The following is a 19478-nucleotide window of genomic DNA, read 5'->3' as shown; positions in this document are numbered from 1 at the left end:
ATTTAAAAAAAATAAAAATTTTAAAAATAATAAAAAATCAAAAAAATTGTAAAAAATAAAAAAAAAACACAAAAAATCAAAAAAAATATAAATAATTATAAAAATTCTAAAAAATCCAAAAAATTCTAAAAAATCATAAAAATCCAAAAAAAAACTAAAAAATTCTAAGAAATCAAAAAAACCATAAAAAATTAAAAAAATCTAAAAAATCTAAAAATTTCTAGAAAATCAAAAAAATTCTAAAAAATCATAAAAATTTAGAAAATACAAAAAATTCTAAAAATCATAAAAATTCAAAAAAATCTAAAAAATAAATAAATTCAAAAAAAATCTAAAAAATATAGAAAATCAAAAAAATTCTAAAAAATCATGAAAATTCTAAAAAACCCAAAAATTCAAAAAATCATAAAAAGTAAAAAGATCTAATTAATAAAAAAAAATCTAAAAAATCATGAAAATTCTAAAAAATCCAAATAATTCTAAAAAAATCCTAAAAAACAAAAAATCAAAAAATTCTAAAAAATCATAAAAATTCTAAAAAACAAGAACTCATAAAAAATCAAAAAAAAAATTCCAAAAAATCAAAAAGTTTATAAAAAATTCTAGAAAACCAAAAAAATATAAAAAATCAAAATATTTCAAAAAAAACATAAAAATTCTAAAAAATAAAAAAAATTCTAAAAATCGTAAAAATTCTATAAAACAAAAAATTATAAAAATTAAAAAATCCAAAAAATTCTAAAAAAAATCTAAAAACATAAAAAATAAAAAAAGGATTTTTTAGAATTTTTTTTATTTTCTAGATTTTTGATTTTTTAGGTTTTTTTTGCTTTTTTAGAATATCTTTTATTTTTATATTTTCTTTAGTTTTTAGACTTATTTTGATTTTTTTATTTTTTTGATTTTTTTGGATTTTTTATTTTTTTTAGAATTTTTATGTTTTTTTATATATTTTTTTACAGTTTTTTGGAGTTTTTTGAATATTTATGATTTTTTAGAATTTGTTTATTTTTTAAGATTTTTTAGATTTTTTTAGATTTTTTTGAGTTTTTCGGATTTTTTATAATTTTTATGATTTTGTATAATTTTTTTGTTTTCTTAGAATTTTCTTGGATTTTTTTACATTTTTATGATTTTTTAGATTTTTTTTTTATTTTTAGCAATTTTATGATTTTTTAGATTTTTTTTGATTTTTTAGATTTTTTTTTGATTTTTTAGAATTCTTTGGATTTTAGAATTTTTCGGATTTTTTAGATTTTTTATGATTTTTTAGATTTATTTTTTTTAGAACCTCTTTTAACCCAAACCCATCCTAACCAAAACCCATCTTGAGCCATTACCCATCCAACCCTTTTTTTTTTAAATATCCATCCTGACCTATACCCATCCTAACCCAAACCCATCTTGACCCATTACCCCAACCCATCCAACTTACCCACTTTGCCACCACTAGTTTTAACCGTTTCTAAGGATACACTACATCTCCTCCCGGTTTCACTAATGCTACCAGAGATCCGAAACTAGGCGTGTAAATATAACAGTTTTATGGTTTCGGTTCACCTCCCGGTCTCACCTACTAATATGCTAAGGTACCCAAGAAAAGATCTTCTTCTGGTTTCATTAATTACAATTCACCCGAAGATGAAAAGGGGTAATCTATCTATTTGCGGTTTTAACTTAGATTGCTAGGATCTAAAGGCTACTAGGATGGATTTCCTCCCGGTTTCAAGGGTAACAAATCACTTGTTTTAGCTAAGACAATTGTAACACCCCAACATGGAAGAGCTGACGTGTCACAATAACATTGGTATCATAAACAAAAGTCATAATTCCATTTATTTATTTGACAAGGATACAACCACATGACAACTAAACTTGAGGTTAATATACAATTACAAGCTGACACATTCGACTAGATTAACTGACATCTTCAGATTGACTCCTAAGTGTTTATTCTTCTCTCATCCTCCTACCCAAAGTAACTTGTCAACCTGTGAAGGGAAAAAGATTTACGGAATGAGCCAAATGCCCAGTACGGAATAATAGGCTAAAAATAATAACGATAACTGTAATAACAGTGAAACTGTAATAGAACTAATAACATACACAATTTCAGAAACACAATCAGTAATACAATATACGGTGTAGAGTAACCCAAAGAAACAAAACTTATATTAAGGATGTTCCCATGATCCCACATAAACAGTAAACCGTAAGTAACGACACACAGTCAGTCACATGAAATGGCGCAGGTTGGCATACCCACAACCATTTTCTGTAGTAGAAACAATAACTTAGCTAGGATCGATCCATATGCCTACTAGTAGCTTTGTACCACACTTGTACCTAGGGATGTCGTGAACTAATATCTCCGTCACAGAAGGAGCACATGTTGATGCCATAACAACACGCCTATGGGACACTCCACGAGAAGCTAGAACTCCGGGTAACAGAGCACAATTATTTAATCACATAATCTTGGACAATAACCATAGTAATTGAGTAATCATAACAACATGTAACATATATCAGAGCATGCGATAATGAGTTTAAGAAAGTATGAATCTACCGCATGAAACAAGGTCGAAGTCAAGACATAATACTGACCAAAGCATAAGAAATCGGTGAACTAATTGTAACATGAAACTCGTATATGTCTTGATTAACGATACTTTGATCATGTAGCCGGGTATTTATATATAGGAAGTATCGTAGCGTATCCACCACACCCAGATACGTTATTAAAGTTCTGCTTATCAAGATATTCGAGATTCATAGGGATGAGCTCGGTACCGACCGGTACCGAACCGGAACCGAAAGTACCGGTACCGAAAATCCCAAAAAGTGGGTACCGGTACCGAATATACTCAGTACGGTATGGTTCGGTACCGGTACGGTACCGGTATTTGAGGGTAAAAACCGGTACCGTACCGAACCGGTACCGAAAATGTCAAAAGTTGGTACCGAATTGGTACTGAAAATGTATCCGGTTCGGTAAATTCGGTACCGGTATCGGGTCCAATATATACAGAATGACAAAAGTCTGAAACAAATAAAAATCTTATGGAACATTCAACGACGGACGGCCAAACGAATCGAGAGATATATATATATATATAATTTAAAGGGTTTATAAACAGTTAACCAGATATAACAAAGGAAGAGGTAAGAATCCGTACCTTTAACGTTCCAAAGTCATACCAATGTTTTCACGAACGTCCATAGGATCTACCCAGGGCAGGCTTGGGCCAGGTGCAAGACGGGCCACCGCACAGGGCCCAACCTCCCAAAGGGCCCAAAATTTATTTTTTATATATATGTTTTGTTTACATATAGTTTTTGAAATGCAAATGAAGCACAAAAATTACATAGTCTAGTGGCCTAGGCCCCTTTACTTCTACATATGATGCTGAAGTTCGAGGCCTGTTCTTGCCTCATTTCTTTAGTTTTTTTTTTCTTAACCTGGTCTACCTATTTTTGGGTTTTGTTTAGCCCATTTTTTATAGCTTTTAATTCTCTTTTTTTATTTCTTAGAAGCTTTCTTTTCTATTTTTAGTTAATTATGTATATGTTCTTTTTAAAATGTTTTATATAATTACATCTGTAATATACTTTAAGTTAATATAAAGTAAGTTAATTCTTATCTAAAAAAACATATTATAATACGCTATGATCCGAGATATGTTTAGTTTTGACTCATTTAGGGAGCCATATATATTGTTATATTATTGATTTTTTTTATATATAAGTTTATGCTTAGGGGCCCATTTTTTCTACTCGCACAGGGCCTTAAAAGAATCTTGGATTTTCGAGGACGGCCCTGGATCTACCTACGAGTTACATTACCTTTAGAAATATATTGTTTGGTGTACTTATTAATAACTTAGTTCTTTAAATTCAATAAAAATATTTACCGTACAACTTTTATATTTAAATTGTAACTATACTTTTTAAATGTTAACTTCGGTAATATATTAGAATTTCTATGATATGTTCTTTACCTATATATAGCTTATAACACTTTATGTAATAATTATTTTCATATTCTGAGCTAAACTGTGGTTGGTTTTAAGACTGGAAGGTATGGGGGCCGGCTGATGCCCGGCTTGGCCCGGCGCCGGACCCCCACACCGCCCCCTGGGGCTCGGCTGGTCCAACCCGGCACCCCACAGCCGGGGTTGCCGCTCCATGCTTTCAAAAAATAGCCGTTATTCAACGGCAGTTTTAATTAAAAAAAAATCATTTTCATTTTAAATAAATACCATAATCTAATCAATTTTTATACCATTCTCTCTCATTCTACTTCCATTCTTCTCCAATTCTCTTCCTTTTTTATAAAAACACTCTATAATTCTTATACCATTCTCTCCCAATCATGAATCCATTCAACCCAAATAACCCCAACCCAAACAACCCCAACCCGAATAATCCCAATCCGAACCAACTAATTTTTTTTCGAGTCCCGCTTACACTCCGACTATGGATCCTTCGTGGGGGGCTTCGCAATTTCCGTTTTCGGGTTTCCAACAAACACCCAACGCCTTCTCACAAATGTCTCAACTTCAACAAGTTCAACAATATCAAGCGCTCCAACAAATCATGCAACGCAACACGTTTGAACAACTCCAATCGCAATCGCAACCCCCGGTTCAACTTGAAGATGATGATGAAGAAGTCGTCCCCGAATCACCACCGCAAGAGCTCACGCGCAAAAAAAACAAGGGGAAGGGAAAGAAGGTTGAACCCGAAACCGCGCCAAAACCGAGAGCAAAGGGGAGACCTTGGACGAAAGTAGAAGAGGAGGCGCTAGCTATGGCGTATGTTAAGGCCTCTACTTGCCCGATAGTCGGTATAATTTTTTTTATTTTTATTTTCGGTTTCTTTTTTTTTTAGGAAATTTATTAATTTTTTTTACTAATGCACTATTTTTTAAAATTTAGGAAACAACAAATCGGGTAGTAGTTTTTGGAAGAAGACAACGGATAGATTTAACGCGATTATGGAGCATGGTCCGGCTCGTGATGTCGAATCCGTCTAGGGCAAGTGGCGAAAAATGATCAAGGTCGTCAACGCTTTTAACCAAATTTATAACCAAATTTACCTATCTCCTCCTAGCGGGAGTAACGACGAGGACATTCTTAACCTTGCTATCACCAAGTGGGACTCTCAAAATCCAACGCCTTTCCCGCACTTCCGAGCATGGAACGTTGTAAGGAAAGAACAAAAATGGAGGCCGGTTCCAAATGAGGTCGCAACGGCCAAACGCACTAAAACTTCCGAGTCCGGAAGTTATAGTGCGGGAGGCTCCACCGCTCGTTGTCAAATCGACATAAACGATGACCCGGAAGATGACGAGGATGTGTTGCCCGTTCACGAGTCGGAACGTCCCCCCGGGAGGGACAAAGCAAAAAAAGAAGCGGCCGGAAAGCGAAAAGTGGCCGGCTCGAGTGGAGGTGGCGGCTCGAGTGGAGGTAGGGGAGAGAAGGCATCGTCAAAAATGGACGACTTGATAAACGAATTCCGTTCGTTCAAAGAGTTCGCGGCCGAAAAGTATACTCACAAGAAAACCGTGTCGTCCGACTATGCTCGAGCGGAAGATTTTAGGATAATGAGGTTGGATCTCGACTCGGTTCCGGAGGATGAACGCGAGGTTTATGGCTTAAAACCAGACAGTGATGTTTCAAGGGATTTTGTATATGACAAAGAAATAATACGAAGGATAGGCGATAAGATCAGCCTTGATGTTTCAAGATTAATGGCTTAAAACCAGACAGTGACATTTCCGTAACTATGAAGTTCAAACAAATGAAGAAACAAACATATAAATGAGTATCTAATCCTTTCTCACTTGAACTTCACCCCCCCCCCCCTTGATTTTCAAAGGACTATAACTTTTTCATACATTAATATTTATATAAAAAAATTACACCATATTAACAAGCATTTTATTCTCTTTAATTCGAGCTGCCTATTGCTATCGTTTTCTTACAAAAATTTACATGATTTTGAATACCCATTACATGATTACGTGATTTTGAATACCTAGCACATGACTACGTGATTTTGAATACCCATTACGTGATTTCATTATACTATGTGAAACCACACTAAGTGATTACGTAATTACGTAACAATAGTTGACTATGAATTATTACATGACTACACGATTTTGTATACCCATTTTGTGAATTACATGATTTCATTATAGTATTTATATGAAACCACACTGAGTGATTACGTAGAAACAAAAACATGTAATACACAATATTTAATATGGAATACCTTAATTATATTACTGGTCTAAAAACGTATTAAGGATAAATTATATACAAAATATTAGCCAAATTAACCTATAATAACCACATAATGTCGTATATTAAACATATAATCACGTAATAAAGCATAAATAATCAAGTTCTTATTATTGAATGTGTGATTACGCAATAATCATAATTGTAATAACATCAGTTAGAACTAATCATATTGAATGTGCAATCAAGTAATTGATTTATATTGAATATGTAATCACGTAATGGTTTATGTTGAATGTATAATCATGTAATGGATATTCAAAATCACGTAGCCATGTGTTAGGTATTAAAAATCACATAATCACATAATGGAGTAACGGGTATTCAAAATTCAGTAATTTTTTTAAGAAAATTATAACAATAGGTTGCTTGAATTAAAGAGAATTAAATGCTCGTTAGTTAATATGACGTAATTTTGTTTTAAATATTAATGTACGAAAAAGTTATAGATGTTTGAAAAAGTTTGTTTTTTTTTTTCAAAAGGTTGGTATTGAAAAAATATTTATTAAAACGAGTTATTTTAAAAGTATTTACCTACCTAATTTGGTGGAATGTTGTGTATTTCTTGATATTGTTAAGTATATTTCTTATTATTTTTTTTTATCAAAAAAGTATACTTCTTATTAATTTTTTTATAAAAAAAAGTTAATTACACAAATGCTTTATGCAACTGTCCACTTATCCACCCCTCCCCCTTGAAACACCTTATCCAAAAGGACTCAATGGATACCATGAGTAAGTTGTCATGTGCAATGGTTAATTAAAAGATTCCAAGAACTCGAAACCAGAGGAAAGGCGAAGCTTCATCACCTACAATCCTACAGCGGTAGACCATTATAGGTTTGAATTTTGTTTCAATAATATATGCACAAACTTCAATCACCTTTTCCCATTACTCAATTAAAACAAAAGTAGTCATACTTGATCGATTTTCTGGAAGCTCTGTAGTTGATTGTGGAATCATCGACGACTGACAGACTGACCAGATTGTTGTACGCGGAGAAGAAGATGAATTGGTTTCCATGTTTCTATAGCAGACTGAATCCAATTTGTCTGTGTTTGATGCTCTACGGTGGATCCTATTTGTTCAGCTCCATGATTTCTACTGGCCGGAAAAGATTACCGGAGAGAGGCTGAACGGAGTTATGGGGAAGGGCTGAGGTAATTAATCTTTTCTCTAGCATGGATTGGTTTTGGCCCAAAATCATAACCATAATCGAGATGTCAATTAATAAATAACCATAACCATAGCCCGATCAGTTATGGCCTTTGCGGTTAATCGGTTTGAAAGGTTATAGCGAGTCGGTTATAGGTTGGTTAACTGTGAGTTCGAGCCTAGTTAAAAATAACTCAAAACAATATAACTGGGTTTTATTTGAGCCTTAAATTTTCTGACTATGGAACAAATTGTATTACACATTTGTATGTATTATTATATTATATTATATAACATTAAAAAAAAAAAACGTATAATCTGTTACTATTTGGTTTTGGCAGCCATAATCAACCCACTATTGTTGGTTAATTCGGTTATGGGTAGTTAATTTGGTTTTCTGCATGCCCCCCTCTGCTCTAATGACAGATTTATTGTGTCATTGTGATTAGAGAAAATTCAATAAAAGAAAAGTCAAAATGTTGTTTCAAAGTGAACAGGGACTTTTCTATCAATCTAAAATTGTTCAATTTTTCAAAGTTGTAGACCAAAAGATGAGTCAAAATTGCTATATATCACCACCATCATCCAAAACTCTCATCTTTAAAACACCACAACGATGGAAATTGGTTACATGATACTACTATTCTCATGTGTTTTGTTCTTGCTTCTGTCATCTTGTGCAACACTAAACACCATATCTACAAATCAAGTAATCAAAGATGGAGATACAATAGTTTCAGATGATAACATGTTTGAACTTGGGTTCTTTAGCCCGGGAAGATCCAAAAATCGGTACGTAGGGATATGGTACAAGAAAATATCAACGGGTACTGTCGTATGGGTTGCTAACAGGGAGACACCAATCACAGATAAATCAGGCATGCTCGAACTAAGCAGACATGGAAACCTACTAATTCGCAGTGGTGACAATACAGTGATCTGGTCATCGAATTCAGCAATATCGACGATGCCGGTGGTGGTGGTGGTGCAGCTTCTGGATACTGGTAATCTCGTTGTGTGGGATAGAAGTACCAAGAACGAATGTGTAATCTGGCAAAGTTTTGATCATCCTGGTAACACATTCTTACCAGGAATGAAATTTGGAAAAGATTTGGCAACAGGAAGAGAACGAGTTATGATACCATGGAAGAGTGTAGATGATCCTTCACCAGGTGAATATTTACACTATATAGACACAAATGGATATCCACAAATGTTTGTGAGACAAGGTTCGGTTATACGTTGGAGATATGGACCATGGAATGGTCTTAAGTTTCAAGGTTTACGCTTGAAAAACCCAAATCCTATTTACTCAGTTCAATTTGTAATGAACGAAAAGGAAATATATTTTAAATATGAGATTAAGTCTTCGGCTGTTCAAAGGGTCGTTGTGTTGCCAGATGACATCACAGTACGTTTGCGATGGATGGATCAAACCCAAGAGTGGACTGTGCATAATATTGAAGCACCGACAGATAGTTGTGGTGGTTATGGACTTTGTGGGCCATATGCAAGCTGCAACGCTAATCGGTACCCCCCTTGTAGATGTATGGCAGGTTTTAAGCCTCAGGTCCTCGATGAATGGGATAGAGCAAATTGGTCAAGTGGGTGTGAACGTAAACGGGCTTTAGTTTGTGAGTGTGGGTCTGAGTTTAAGAAAATTTCAGGAGTTATATTTCCGGATACACGTGGTTCATGGTATAATCATAGCATGACGCTTGAAGAATGTGAGATGGCTTGCAGAATGAAGTGCAATTGTACGGCTTATGCAAATTCAGATATCAGAAATGGAGGAAGTGGATGTTTGCTTTGGTTTGATGAGCTTATGGACACCACAGAGAATGATGATAAGCAGGATCTTTACATAAAATTGGCTGCCTCTGAGTTAGCAGGTACACTGCACCTTTATGGTTTTAACTTAATTTTGAGTTATAAATTTAATATACTTGTAATCGTTCGTGAAGGAAAGCAAGATTCCCCATCTAGCTTAAACAAGAAAAAAAGAGTATTTACAGCGGTATTTTTAACTACATCTGTTGTGCTACTTCTATTTATGGTGGCATATGCTTGTATAAAGAAACAGAAAAGGCTTCATATGAAAGAAAGAGGTAATTTAGGTAGCTTTTATACACTTTGGAAACTTATATAATTCTTGGCACGTTCGTGTAACCGCACATGTTATTTTGTAGAAGACAGGTATGCCCTTGATAAAAAGGATAACAGCGTGTGGATGGAAGATCTTGACGAGCTACCTTTACTTAGTCTTAATAAAATAGTGAAGGCTACAGATAACTTTAGCATCAACAAAAAGATTGGAGAAGGTGGATTTGGTCCAGTTTACAAGGTAACTAATTGGTACCACTTATTTATCAAAAGTGTAACAAAAAACTGTAACCTTGTTATTTTAGGGTGTGTTGGAAGATGGACAAGAGGTAGCTGTGAAGAGGCTCTCAGAAACATCCCAACAAGGGATTGAAGAATTCAAGAATGAAATCATTTGTATTGCCAAACTTCAGCATCGCAATCTCGTGAAGCTTCTTGGATACTGCAATCACAGAACTGAACTGATTTTAGTCTATGAATACATGACAAACAAAAGCTTAGACTTATATCTATTTGGTTCGGCTCTCTCTATGATTTCTTATAGTACCTTGTTTTCACGCTTCCATATCAAATTAGTGTTATCTAAGTAATTCACTTATGTCAGATGAAACAAGGAGCTCGATGCTTGACTGGCCAAAACGATTTAATATTATACAAGGGATGGCTCGAGGTATTCTTTATCTACATCAAGATTCCCGCCTTCAAATCATCCACAGAGATTGTTGGAAATTTAGTGAAAATGAGTTTTTCACTAAATATTTTGGACATCAATAATATTTATATATGTGTTGTATAAATAATTATTTATGGGTTTGTGTTCAAACTATGTCCAAATAGAGCTAAGATGAATGAGATATCGAAGCTTGAAGTTGTATGTTTGGAACAAACAAAGATGAGAAAAATGGATTGAGATTTGTCACCTTGTCCCACATAGGTGGAATGACAAAACTTAAAGTGGTATATAAGGAGGAGCACTCCTTGAAGGCAAACACTAGTGGGGACCAAAGGGTGCACCGCACCTGCACATATGCGCGCGTGACGTGGGCTATAAGCCCAATGTGGTGCGTTTTGAACTTCGCACGCCGCCTTTGTATTTTTGCCCATGAGCGCGTGGTCAGATACATGGCAGGTCCGCTTATAGCGCACCCTTGGGTGGCGTAGGTGGATGCCTTGGCATGGCGCATGGCGCACGTCATTGGCTATGGCGAAGACTGCAAGTGGTGCACGAATATGGATGGCACATAACCAGGTGGCGTCCTGGTATGCGTAGTGGCATCCAATTAGCGCGTGGTGCAAAAAGGTGTGTCTCCGCGGAAGCGTAGTGTAGGCTCAACTAAGGCGCGCCTGCATGCGCACTAGACCGTTCAAACCAGTCTACTTACTAGAGAGTTAATGTTAGATGGTTTCCACTGGTGCCATAAGTTGAATGGCAGTTTTGTTTTTACTACCACTTAATATCCATTAATTTAGAGTTTAAACTCTTGTTATTACAAGATTAATTATCTTGTTAATTACAAGATTAATGACCTTGTTTATGACAAACATTAAGGGGTTGAATGAGTCTTGATGTATCTCTTTATAAAATGAATATTGTTTATTCATTTGAGGATAAGGAAAGATACTCAAGAGCAATCTCTACATCTTATGAGATTTTAGAGAAGAGCATTCTCTAAATTATTCACAACTTCATATTTCCATCAACAATTCTAAACACCCTGATACCCGGTGTGATCTCGGGCGTGAGTGCCATCTCCGGCAGTACACATACTGTTCCGGTTGTTGTACCCTGGGAGACAGACCGTCTGAGAGGAGGCGCGGAATCTGTTTTAAGGGAAGCGTGTCGAACACGTGCCTCAACCAAAAGCGTCAACCATATTTTGCTTGTCTTGCAGCGGAGTTTCGTACAAGAAGGTGCGGTTGCAGTTCTTCTAAATACATCGACTTGGATCAAGATTGGTACAATTAAATTGTATATTACTTTTATTTACTTAGTTTATGTAACCGGTATTGTACTAGAATAGTTTCCCACAAATAACGATAGTCTCGTTATTATACATTTTGTAATATATTTTAATAAAAAGTGAACCTAGTTCCTACAATCTTAAAACAGACTTTCGTGAAGATTGTTGCTACAATCTTAAATCCCTTCTCTACGAGAATTTAGGTTCACGAAAGTTAAAATTTTAATTGAGATTTTGCTAAAATCTTATAAATATTTTGGGAAATATTTATTTAGTACAATGAGTCGGATTAATTTTGATGATTGGAGTACAATCTTTAATCCGAATACCGTGTTATAAAACCGTACAATTCGATTCAAGAAGATAATGGGTTTTGTTCATGTTTAGATAACACGAACTTTATACAAAAATTAATATGTATTTCGAATGGTTGGAATACTAATTTTTCTAATGAGCGAATTAGAAATTGGTAATTTTTTATAAGCCCATAAAATGTGTATGAACCATGGAAATTCTCTAAGGAGAATGTTAGATGTAATTTGGTAAAATAATAGTGGTTTCAAATGTCTTGAAACACATATATTTTCTAATGAGTGTATTAGAAAATAATTATTTAAAAAAAAAAATTACAAGTTTTAAAACATTTATGTATTCTTACACTTTGTTTTAAAACGGTTAGAAACTTTAATTGGTATATTAATTTTGGTTTCAAATGTCTTGAAATATATTGATTTTCTAATTAGCATATTAGAAAGTAATTATTTTATAAAATAACAAGTTTTAATATTTTCTAACGAGCGTGTTAGAAATAAATGTTGATGTTGAAAGAATAACAAGATTAAAACTTTTTATCTCTAACGAGCGTGTTAGAATTTTATAGAATAATAAGTTTTAATATCATCTTTTATATCTAATGAGCGTGTTAGATACAATGATTGTGTAAAACTAACTTGTTAAAAGACGATTAGATTTTCTAGCGAGCGTGCTAGAAAATATACGTTTAGATTTTCTAACGAGCGTGTTAGAAAATATTATTATTTCAAATAATTACCGACGGGCGTGTTGGAGACAGTTATTTTGGATAATAAACCTTGTAACGGTTTTGTCTAAACTATTTAATTTCTAATGAGCGAGTTAGAAACGGATTTTTTCCACATACGTTTAAACGATTTTTATTTGTTTATTTCTAATGAGCGTGTTAGAAATAGTTTATATTTTTTATAAACTTCGAAACAAATTTTGTAATCGATTACTTTTAACGATCGTGTTAGAAACGATTTAAAGAGTTTGATAGTTGTTTATTTTCTAACGAGCGTGTTAGAAACGATTTAACGACTTTGTCAATTATTTATTTCTAACAAGCGGGTTAGAAAACGTTTATTTTATATAAACCAAAACGGCTTATGACAATAACTAATCGTTTAATTTTCTAATGAGCGTATTAGAATTAGTTTATCTTATAACCAACTATTTTAACGATTTGCAATCGTTAATTTCTAACGAGCGTGTTAGAACCGGGTTAACTATGATAAACTATTTAAGATGATTTGTAATCGTTTTATATATTTTCTAACGAGCGTGTTAGAAAAGATTTGTGTTCATCTCTAACGAGCGTGTTAGAAAACGTCCATTTAAACCAAAAGTGAATAATTGTATTCGTTTTATTTCTAACGAGCGCGTTAGAACCGGTTTACTTTATAAAAACCGAATATTTTGAATGTTTGTTAAACATTTAAATTCTAATTAGCATATTAGAATTGGTTATCATACAAACCACTCATTTTAACGATTGGTAATCGTTATTATCTAACATCGGTTAGAAATGGTTTGAATATGATAAACCATTTATTAAAACGATGTGTATTCGTTTTATTTTCAAACGAGCGAGTTTGAAATTGTTTTATTTATTAAACTATTATAAGGTTTATTGTCTTGATTTGTAATCAAAACGTAAATATATAGTTTAATATTAAAACACTTGCAAAAATGAGAAATGTTTTAAACGAATAAAACATGTCTTTGCAAAGTATAAGTGATTCGATACTTCCACGAGAAGTATAACGTCTTCAACCATATAATAGTCTCGGATAGACTATTTGGGGAAAAACAACTCGATGTTGTTATAAATATAATAAGTTGCTCAATTACTTGCGAGTAGTTAAATGTAAACAACTTTATATTTTTTGGACAACTTGTGATTATTCAAGTTTAGAGTTTCAAGACGAAACAAGTTATACGTGTTCCATTGAGGGAGTACCTTAAAACATGACAGAACGATGTAATTGCGTTTATTTCGTTCTAAAGTGTGTTGAAAATAATAACACTTTGGGATTTGATGTTTAGATATCATTGGTGTATCCGTAATTTTGACTACTAATAAGTTGTCAAAAGGATACACATTTTGGTACAAAGTGTAAAAATTAATTTACACGGACACAACGAGCGGGTTGTGATCATGACTTATGTAATAAGTCACAAATCAAACATCAAACATCAAACGTATAACGAGTTCGTGAGAAACGCGGTGCATGGCTTGAGATGAAATGCACGAAAACAAGATATGTCATCTAAGTTGAGAGCATCAACATGGAAATGCACATGTAAGTTTTCAAAGAATATAACATATGAAAGAAATATATGTTATCATTGTAAATGATTTTAATAAATTTAGCAAATTTATTAACGGAAATTTACAATATTGATGGACTTGTAGATGCTTCTACCACCATCAATGTTGTTTAAACTATGTGGAGGCTTGGTCCTCAATTTGGGAGAGTATCCCAATACATGGTATTAGTGAAACAACAATGTAAATGTATATATCACTATAGGCATACGTGAATGCTTTGTTGTTGAGAGTCAATCTAATTGGCAATATCTCAAGACTCAAGTGATTTTATACAAAGATTTTTCATCAAAGTGACTTGGATTAAGACTTATGTTTAAGTCTTTAGGAAGTCAATGGTGAAGCCTTGGAGATCAAAAGGCAAACGAGTTATGATCCTAATGGATGGAGTTAACTACGGTTTTGAGGCCTTCCTAAAAACCGATGGTTTTGGAATGGTGAAATAAATTTCATTATTGTGTCTAAACTAAGAAACGAATGTTCGAAAGAGATAGTGCGTTATCTCTTAAGGCTGTGAAGATTCAGAATGATGCATCTTCTGTTCACATGCTAGAGTATTGTGGTCTAAAGCATGCTAGACTAATACTTGTTAATTTATATGCTCGACGGAGATTAAATTAACTTTAAACATTCAAAATATGTGATGACACAAGAACGAATTTTGTGATAAACAAAACTATAAATATAACTTCATTAAAATGCAAGCAATGTGGGGGGAGGAACCATTTAAGAAACAAACCCTTTAGGGTATGAAGAAATGGTAGTTGAGAAGTTTTCTCAAACTCGAAATAAAAGGGAGAACCTTTCATCACCCCATTTGGATGTTATCCAATTACACTTAAATGTGGGGGTGACTTGCATTTGAATGTGGAAATAGTAGTTGAGAAGTTTTCTCAAACTCGAAATGAAAGGGAGAACCTTTCATCACCCCATTTGGATGCTATCCAGTTACACTTAAATGTGGGGGTGACTTGCATATATTGCAAATGCATGACCAAGTGGAGTACACAATGGTTATATGGAGTCAATCGACTAGATTGGACTCGAATGCCAATTGGTTAGATTCAAAATCTAGTAAGATGTCAGTCATGACACACCAAAGGCATGGTGAAAACGTGTCCAGCCATAAATTGAGTTTCATGTCATTCTAAGACAAGGTACATAACTGGATCCAGGTTGAGATCACGTGTTATAAGTCTTATGAATTGACTAAAAGGCAAAAGTGACTAGTGAGTCAAGAACACGTTAGAACAACTGATCGCAATTTAAATTATCGTTGGTGACTTAGCGAAGTCAAAGATAATTTTGGATCCAACAACCAGTGGGTTGATAAGAGATCAGGTTGTGGAATGGGACTAAAGCCATGGAAAAGGGGACATGAGGGAAACCTAACCTAGTTGACTGGAGATCCCAAGATCTAGGTTCAATAGGCCAACTTAATCATGAACCGAAGGGTAGTCACTGTGGGGCGTAGCTAATATATATGTTTATATATGAGCTAGTTTATATGTTTCATATATCCCCCTAAAACTATAAAAGGGTGTTTAAATACGTCCTAGTCCATTCCTATAATATTCAGTGACATTGTTGTGAGGTTAAGCATAATATGTGGTTTTATGATTTATGTAAATCATATAGTAAACCATAATGCTTTTAATGATTTAAAGGGAAATCACCTATGTTGGAGAGAAGTGTGGTCGCTTCGAATGGAATTAGGGCATAATTCCTAGAGCTCCCGCAGAACCAGGAAAGTGTTCCATGACCATTATAGGACACGATAGTGAGGGGATGGCCCGGCTAGGGAAAGTATTGTGTGAATGTATATTGTCGTTTACACAAATGGGGGGTTGTTCAAGGACATCACGTCTACAAAACCCTAGTAGACTAAGTATGCTTCACAAAGGAAGGTTCAAAGGCAAAACCTACCTATTCTGCAATACTCGACTGTCGAGGTTTTATCGGGGAATTTTGGGTGTTTTCATCGATCTCCATTCATGTGGGGGATTGTTGGAAATTTAGTGAAAATGAGTTTTTCACTAAATATTTTGGACATCAATAATATTTATATATGTGTTGTATAAATAATTATTTATGGGTTTGTGTTCAAACTATGTCCAAATAGAGCTAAGATGAATGAGATATCGAAGCTTGAAGTTGTATGTTTGGAACAAACAAAGATGAGAAAAATGGATTGAGATTTGTCACCTTGTCCCACATAGGTGGAATGACAAAACTTAAAGTGGTATATAAGGAGGAGCACTCCTTGAAGGCAAACACTAGTGGGGACCAAAGGGTGCACCGCACCTGCACATATGCGCGCGTGACGTGGGCTATAAGCCCAATGTGGTGCGTTTTGAACTTCGCACGCCGCCTTTGTATTTTTGCCCATGAGCGCGTGGTCAGATACATGGCAGGTCCGCTTATAGCGCACCCTTGGGTGGCGTAGGTGGATGCCTTGGCATGGCGCATGGCGCACGTCATTGGCTATGGCGAAGACTGCAAGTGGTGCACGAATATGGATGGCACATAACCAGGTGGCGTCCTGGTATGCGTAGTGGCATCCAATTAGCGCGTGGTGCAAAAAGGTGTGTCTCCGCGGAAGCGTAGTGTAGGCTCAACTAAGGCGCGCCTGCATGCGCACTAGACCGTTCAAACCAGTCTACTTACTAGAGAGTTAATGTTAGATGGTTTCCACTGGTGCCATAAGTTGAATGGCAGTTTTGTTTTTACTACCACTTAATATCCATTAATTTAGAGTTTAAACTCTTGTTATTACAAGATTAATTATCTTGTTAATTACAAGATTAATGACCTTGTTTATGACAAACATTAAGGGGTTGAATGAGTCTTGATGTATCTCTTTATAAAATGAATATTGTTTATTCATTTGAGGATAAGGAAAGATACTCAAGAGCAATCTCTACATCTTATGAGATTTTAGAGAAGAGCATTCTCTAAATTATTCACAACTTCATATTTCCATCAACAATTCTAAACACCCTGATACCCGGTGTGATCTCGGGCGTGAGTGCCATCTCCGGCAGTACACATACTGTTCCGGTTGTTGTACCCTGGGAGACAGACCGTCTGAGAGGAGGCGCGGAATCTGTTTTAAGGGAAGCGTGTCGAACACGTGCCTCAACCAAAAGCGTCAACCATATTTTGCTTGTCTTGCAGCGGAGTTTCGTACAAGAAGGTGCGGTTGCAGTTCTTCTAAATACATCGACTTGGATCAAGATTGGTACAATTAAATTGTATATTACTTTTATTTACTTAGTTTATGTAACCGGTATTGTACTAGAATAGTTTCCCACAAATAACGATAGTCTCGTTATTATACATTTTGTAATATATTTTAATAAAAAGTGAACCTAGTTCCTACAGAGATCTCAAGGCAGGTAATATTCTTTTAGATGGTGACATGAACCCCAAAATCTCCGACTTTGGGCTTGCTAGAAAGTTTGTAGGATCCGATACTGCTACTAAGACAAAGAAAGTTGTGGGAACATAGTAAGAATCTTAAACAATAATTTACGGAGTATTGAATTATTTTTGCTACTATTCCCCCTAATGAATAAGTTCTTTGTAGTGGTTATATTTCTCCTGAGTATGCGGTACACGGACGATTCTCTATAAAGTCTGATGTATATAGTTTTGGTGTGTTGGTATTGGAGATCGTGAGTGGTAGGAAAAACAGAGAATTCTCTCATGATGATCATAATGACAACCTTCTTGGACATGTATGTTACACTCACTAATGTTTTTTTATTAAACAATGTCATTTTGGTAACTTATATGTTTAATCTGATTCAGGCATGGAGACTCTATAAACAAGGCAGATCCATTGAACTTATGTGTGCATCTTTACGTGCCTCTTGTGTCATCCCTGAAGTGCTAAGATCAATACATGTTGGATTATTATGTGTGCAAAATCATGCAAAAGATAGGCCAACTATGTTGTCGGTGGTTTTAATGCTGGTCAGTGAGAGTGTGTTGCCTCAACCTAAACATCCAGCCTTTTACTCTGAGGAGAGCAGTAGTGAACTTGAGTCTGTTTCTTCAGTTGATGGTTCCATGATAACACATTTATACGCCCGATAGCAAGCAAATGATCCTTTCAGATTTACATAAAGCCGTAACATTTTCCCAGAAGTTGCTGTAGCAAGAACATTTTTAGTTGCATTGTCATACCTATAGCAGTGTCAAAATATTCATGCTAATACATAAATCAAATAAAGGAATTTAAAAAATATAGGGTGAAACAAAGCACAGGAAGAAATAGCATATGTATGTTAATATATTATTATTGGTTTACGGTTTTGATATTCAAGCCAAGCTCTTCGACACATGTAATCAAACATTTGGTGTACATATTTTATACACCGAGTACGTTGAATTATATGAAATATATGTGAAGTCTAAGTTGGAACACTATGGACTATTTGGAAGTGATTAGCATAATCAAATAAGAGTTCCACCAAAATGTTGATAAGCCTAACCGGAGGCAAGAAACAATACGATTAAGCTTGCCACAAGAGCTAAGTCTCATTAGGCCAGCTCAGCTTTTTTGAGACATAAAGGTAACTTTGAATTTGGAGCCCATTCCCTGAATGTCATTAATATTAACCAAAGGATGAACGGAGTGGAACCCTTGGAACCACACGGTAACAACTGGGAACACCGCCCCAATTACTTTGGGGCTGGGACAAAAAAAAAATAAAAAAATAAAAAAAAATAAACCGAGCAACCGGCATCCATCGCATCTCCCCATTAGTTTTATTTATTTGTTTATTATTATCATTACTTATCAATAATTTCAGATATTAGGGGTAGGGGTGGTCATCAGTTATCACTTATCACTTACTCACAACTCTCAATCAAGTTTCGCCATTTCATCAAGCATTATTCTATCACTAGGGATGTATTTTAGTGGAAATGTCCATCACTCACCACCACATCCAACAATTTCCCCCACAACCAACAATTTCCCTCACCACCCAACACTTCTTCATGCGTGATATATTCAACGCGTTTTCATTTTGACGTGTTATAACATTGAGTGGCGGTGGTGTTTGGGATTGTATAACTCGTTATATACACTCATCACAGGGTAAAAGTTTTCCACCCCGGGTCCCCTTATATTGGAAGGGATGAAAATGCGATGACCATAGAATATCTCCAAATAGGTTAGGCCATGTGTGGTGGTTTCAAGTGTTTACACACCCCTTCCACATGTATGTTTTGTATTGCTAAGGCATGGGATCCACAAACACTCCACAATCACGCCTATAACTTCTCTCATGATGAGCCCACTCAAGCGC

At 34.8% G+C, this 19478-nt stretch overlaps 2 protein-coding genes across 2 annotated transcripts; both read left to right on the top strand.

Annotated features, from left to right (window-relative positions):
• The first annotated feature begins 5053 nt into the window (after positions 1-5053).
• LOC110869790 lies at positions 5054-5764 on the top strand. Its single transcript, XM_022119012.1, has one exon. The coding sequence runs from the start codon at positions 5054-5056 to the stop codon at positions 5762-5764; it is 711 nt and encodes a 236-aa protein (XP_021974704.1).
• Positions 5765-6981: 1217 nt separating this feature from the next.
• Positions 6982-18407, top strand: LOC110872488 (G-type lectin S-receptor-like serine/threonine-protein kinase At4g27290). The gene is made up of 8 exons (XM_022121293.2): positions 6982-9359; positions 9432-9575; positions 9657-9811; positions 9876-10086; positions 10175-10288; positions 17544-17667; positions 17747-17897; positions 17971-18407. The coding sequence occupies exons 1-8, from the start codon at positions 8084-8086 to the stop codon at positions 18256-18258; spliced, it is 2463 nt and encodes an 820-aa protein (XP_021976985.1). The 5' UTR covers positions 6982-8083; the 3' UTR covers positions 18259-18407.
• Positions 18408-19478: the final 1071 nt, after the last annotated feature.

This window comes from Helianthus annuus, chromosome 8 (genome assembly GCF_002127325.2).
Source record: "Helianthus annuus cultivar XRQ/B chromosome 8, HanXRQr2.0-SUNRISE, whole genome shotgun sequence".
NCBI classification, from domain to species: domain Eukaryota; kingdom Viridiplantae; phylum Streptophyta; class Magnoliopsida; order Asterales; family Asteraceae; genus Helianthus; species Helianthus annuus.
Note: the sequence above shows the minus strand (reverse complement) of the source record. Positions and strands in the feature narration are given on the sequence as shown.

What these genes read in the sequence shown, in the direction of transcription:
- LOC110869790 (XM_022119012.1), top strand. Translation starts at nt 5,054, where the DNA reads ATGATCAAGGTCGTCAACGCTTTTAACCAAATTTATAACCAAATTTAC.
- LOC110872488 (XM_022121293.2), top strand. Translation starts at nt 8,084, where the DNA reads ATGGAAATTGGTTACATGATACTACTATTCTCATGTGTTTTGTTCTTG. An exon ending in GGCTGCCTCTGAGTTAGCAG is followed by an intron (nt 9,360 to 9,431) that starts GTACACTGCACC and finishes TCGTTCGTGAAG; the next exon opens with GAAAGCAAGATTCCCCATCT. An exon ending in GATTTGGTCCAGTTTACAAG is followed by an intron (nt 9,812 to 9,875) that starts GTAACTAATTGG and finishes TTGTTATTTTAG; the next exon opens with GGTGTGTTGGAAGATGGACA.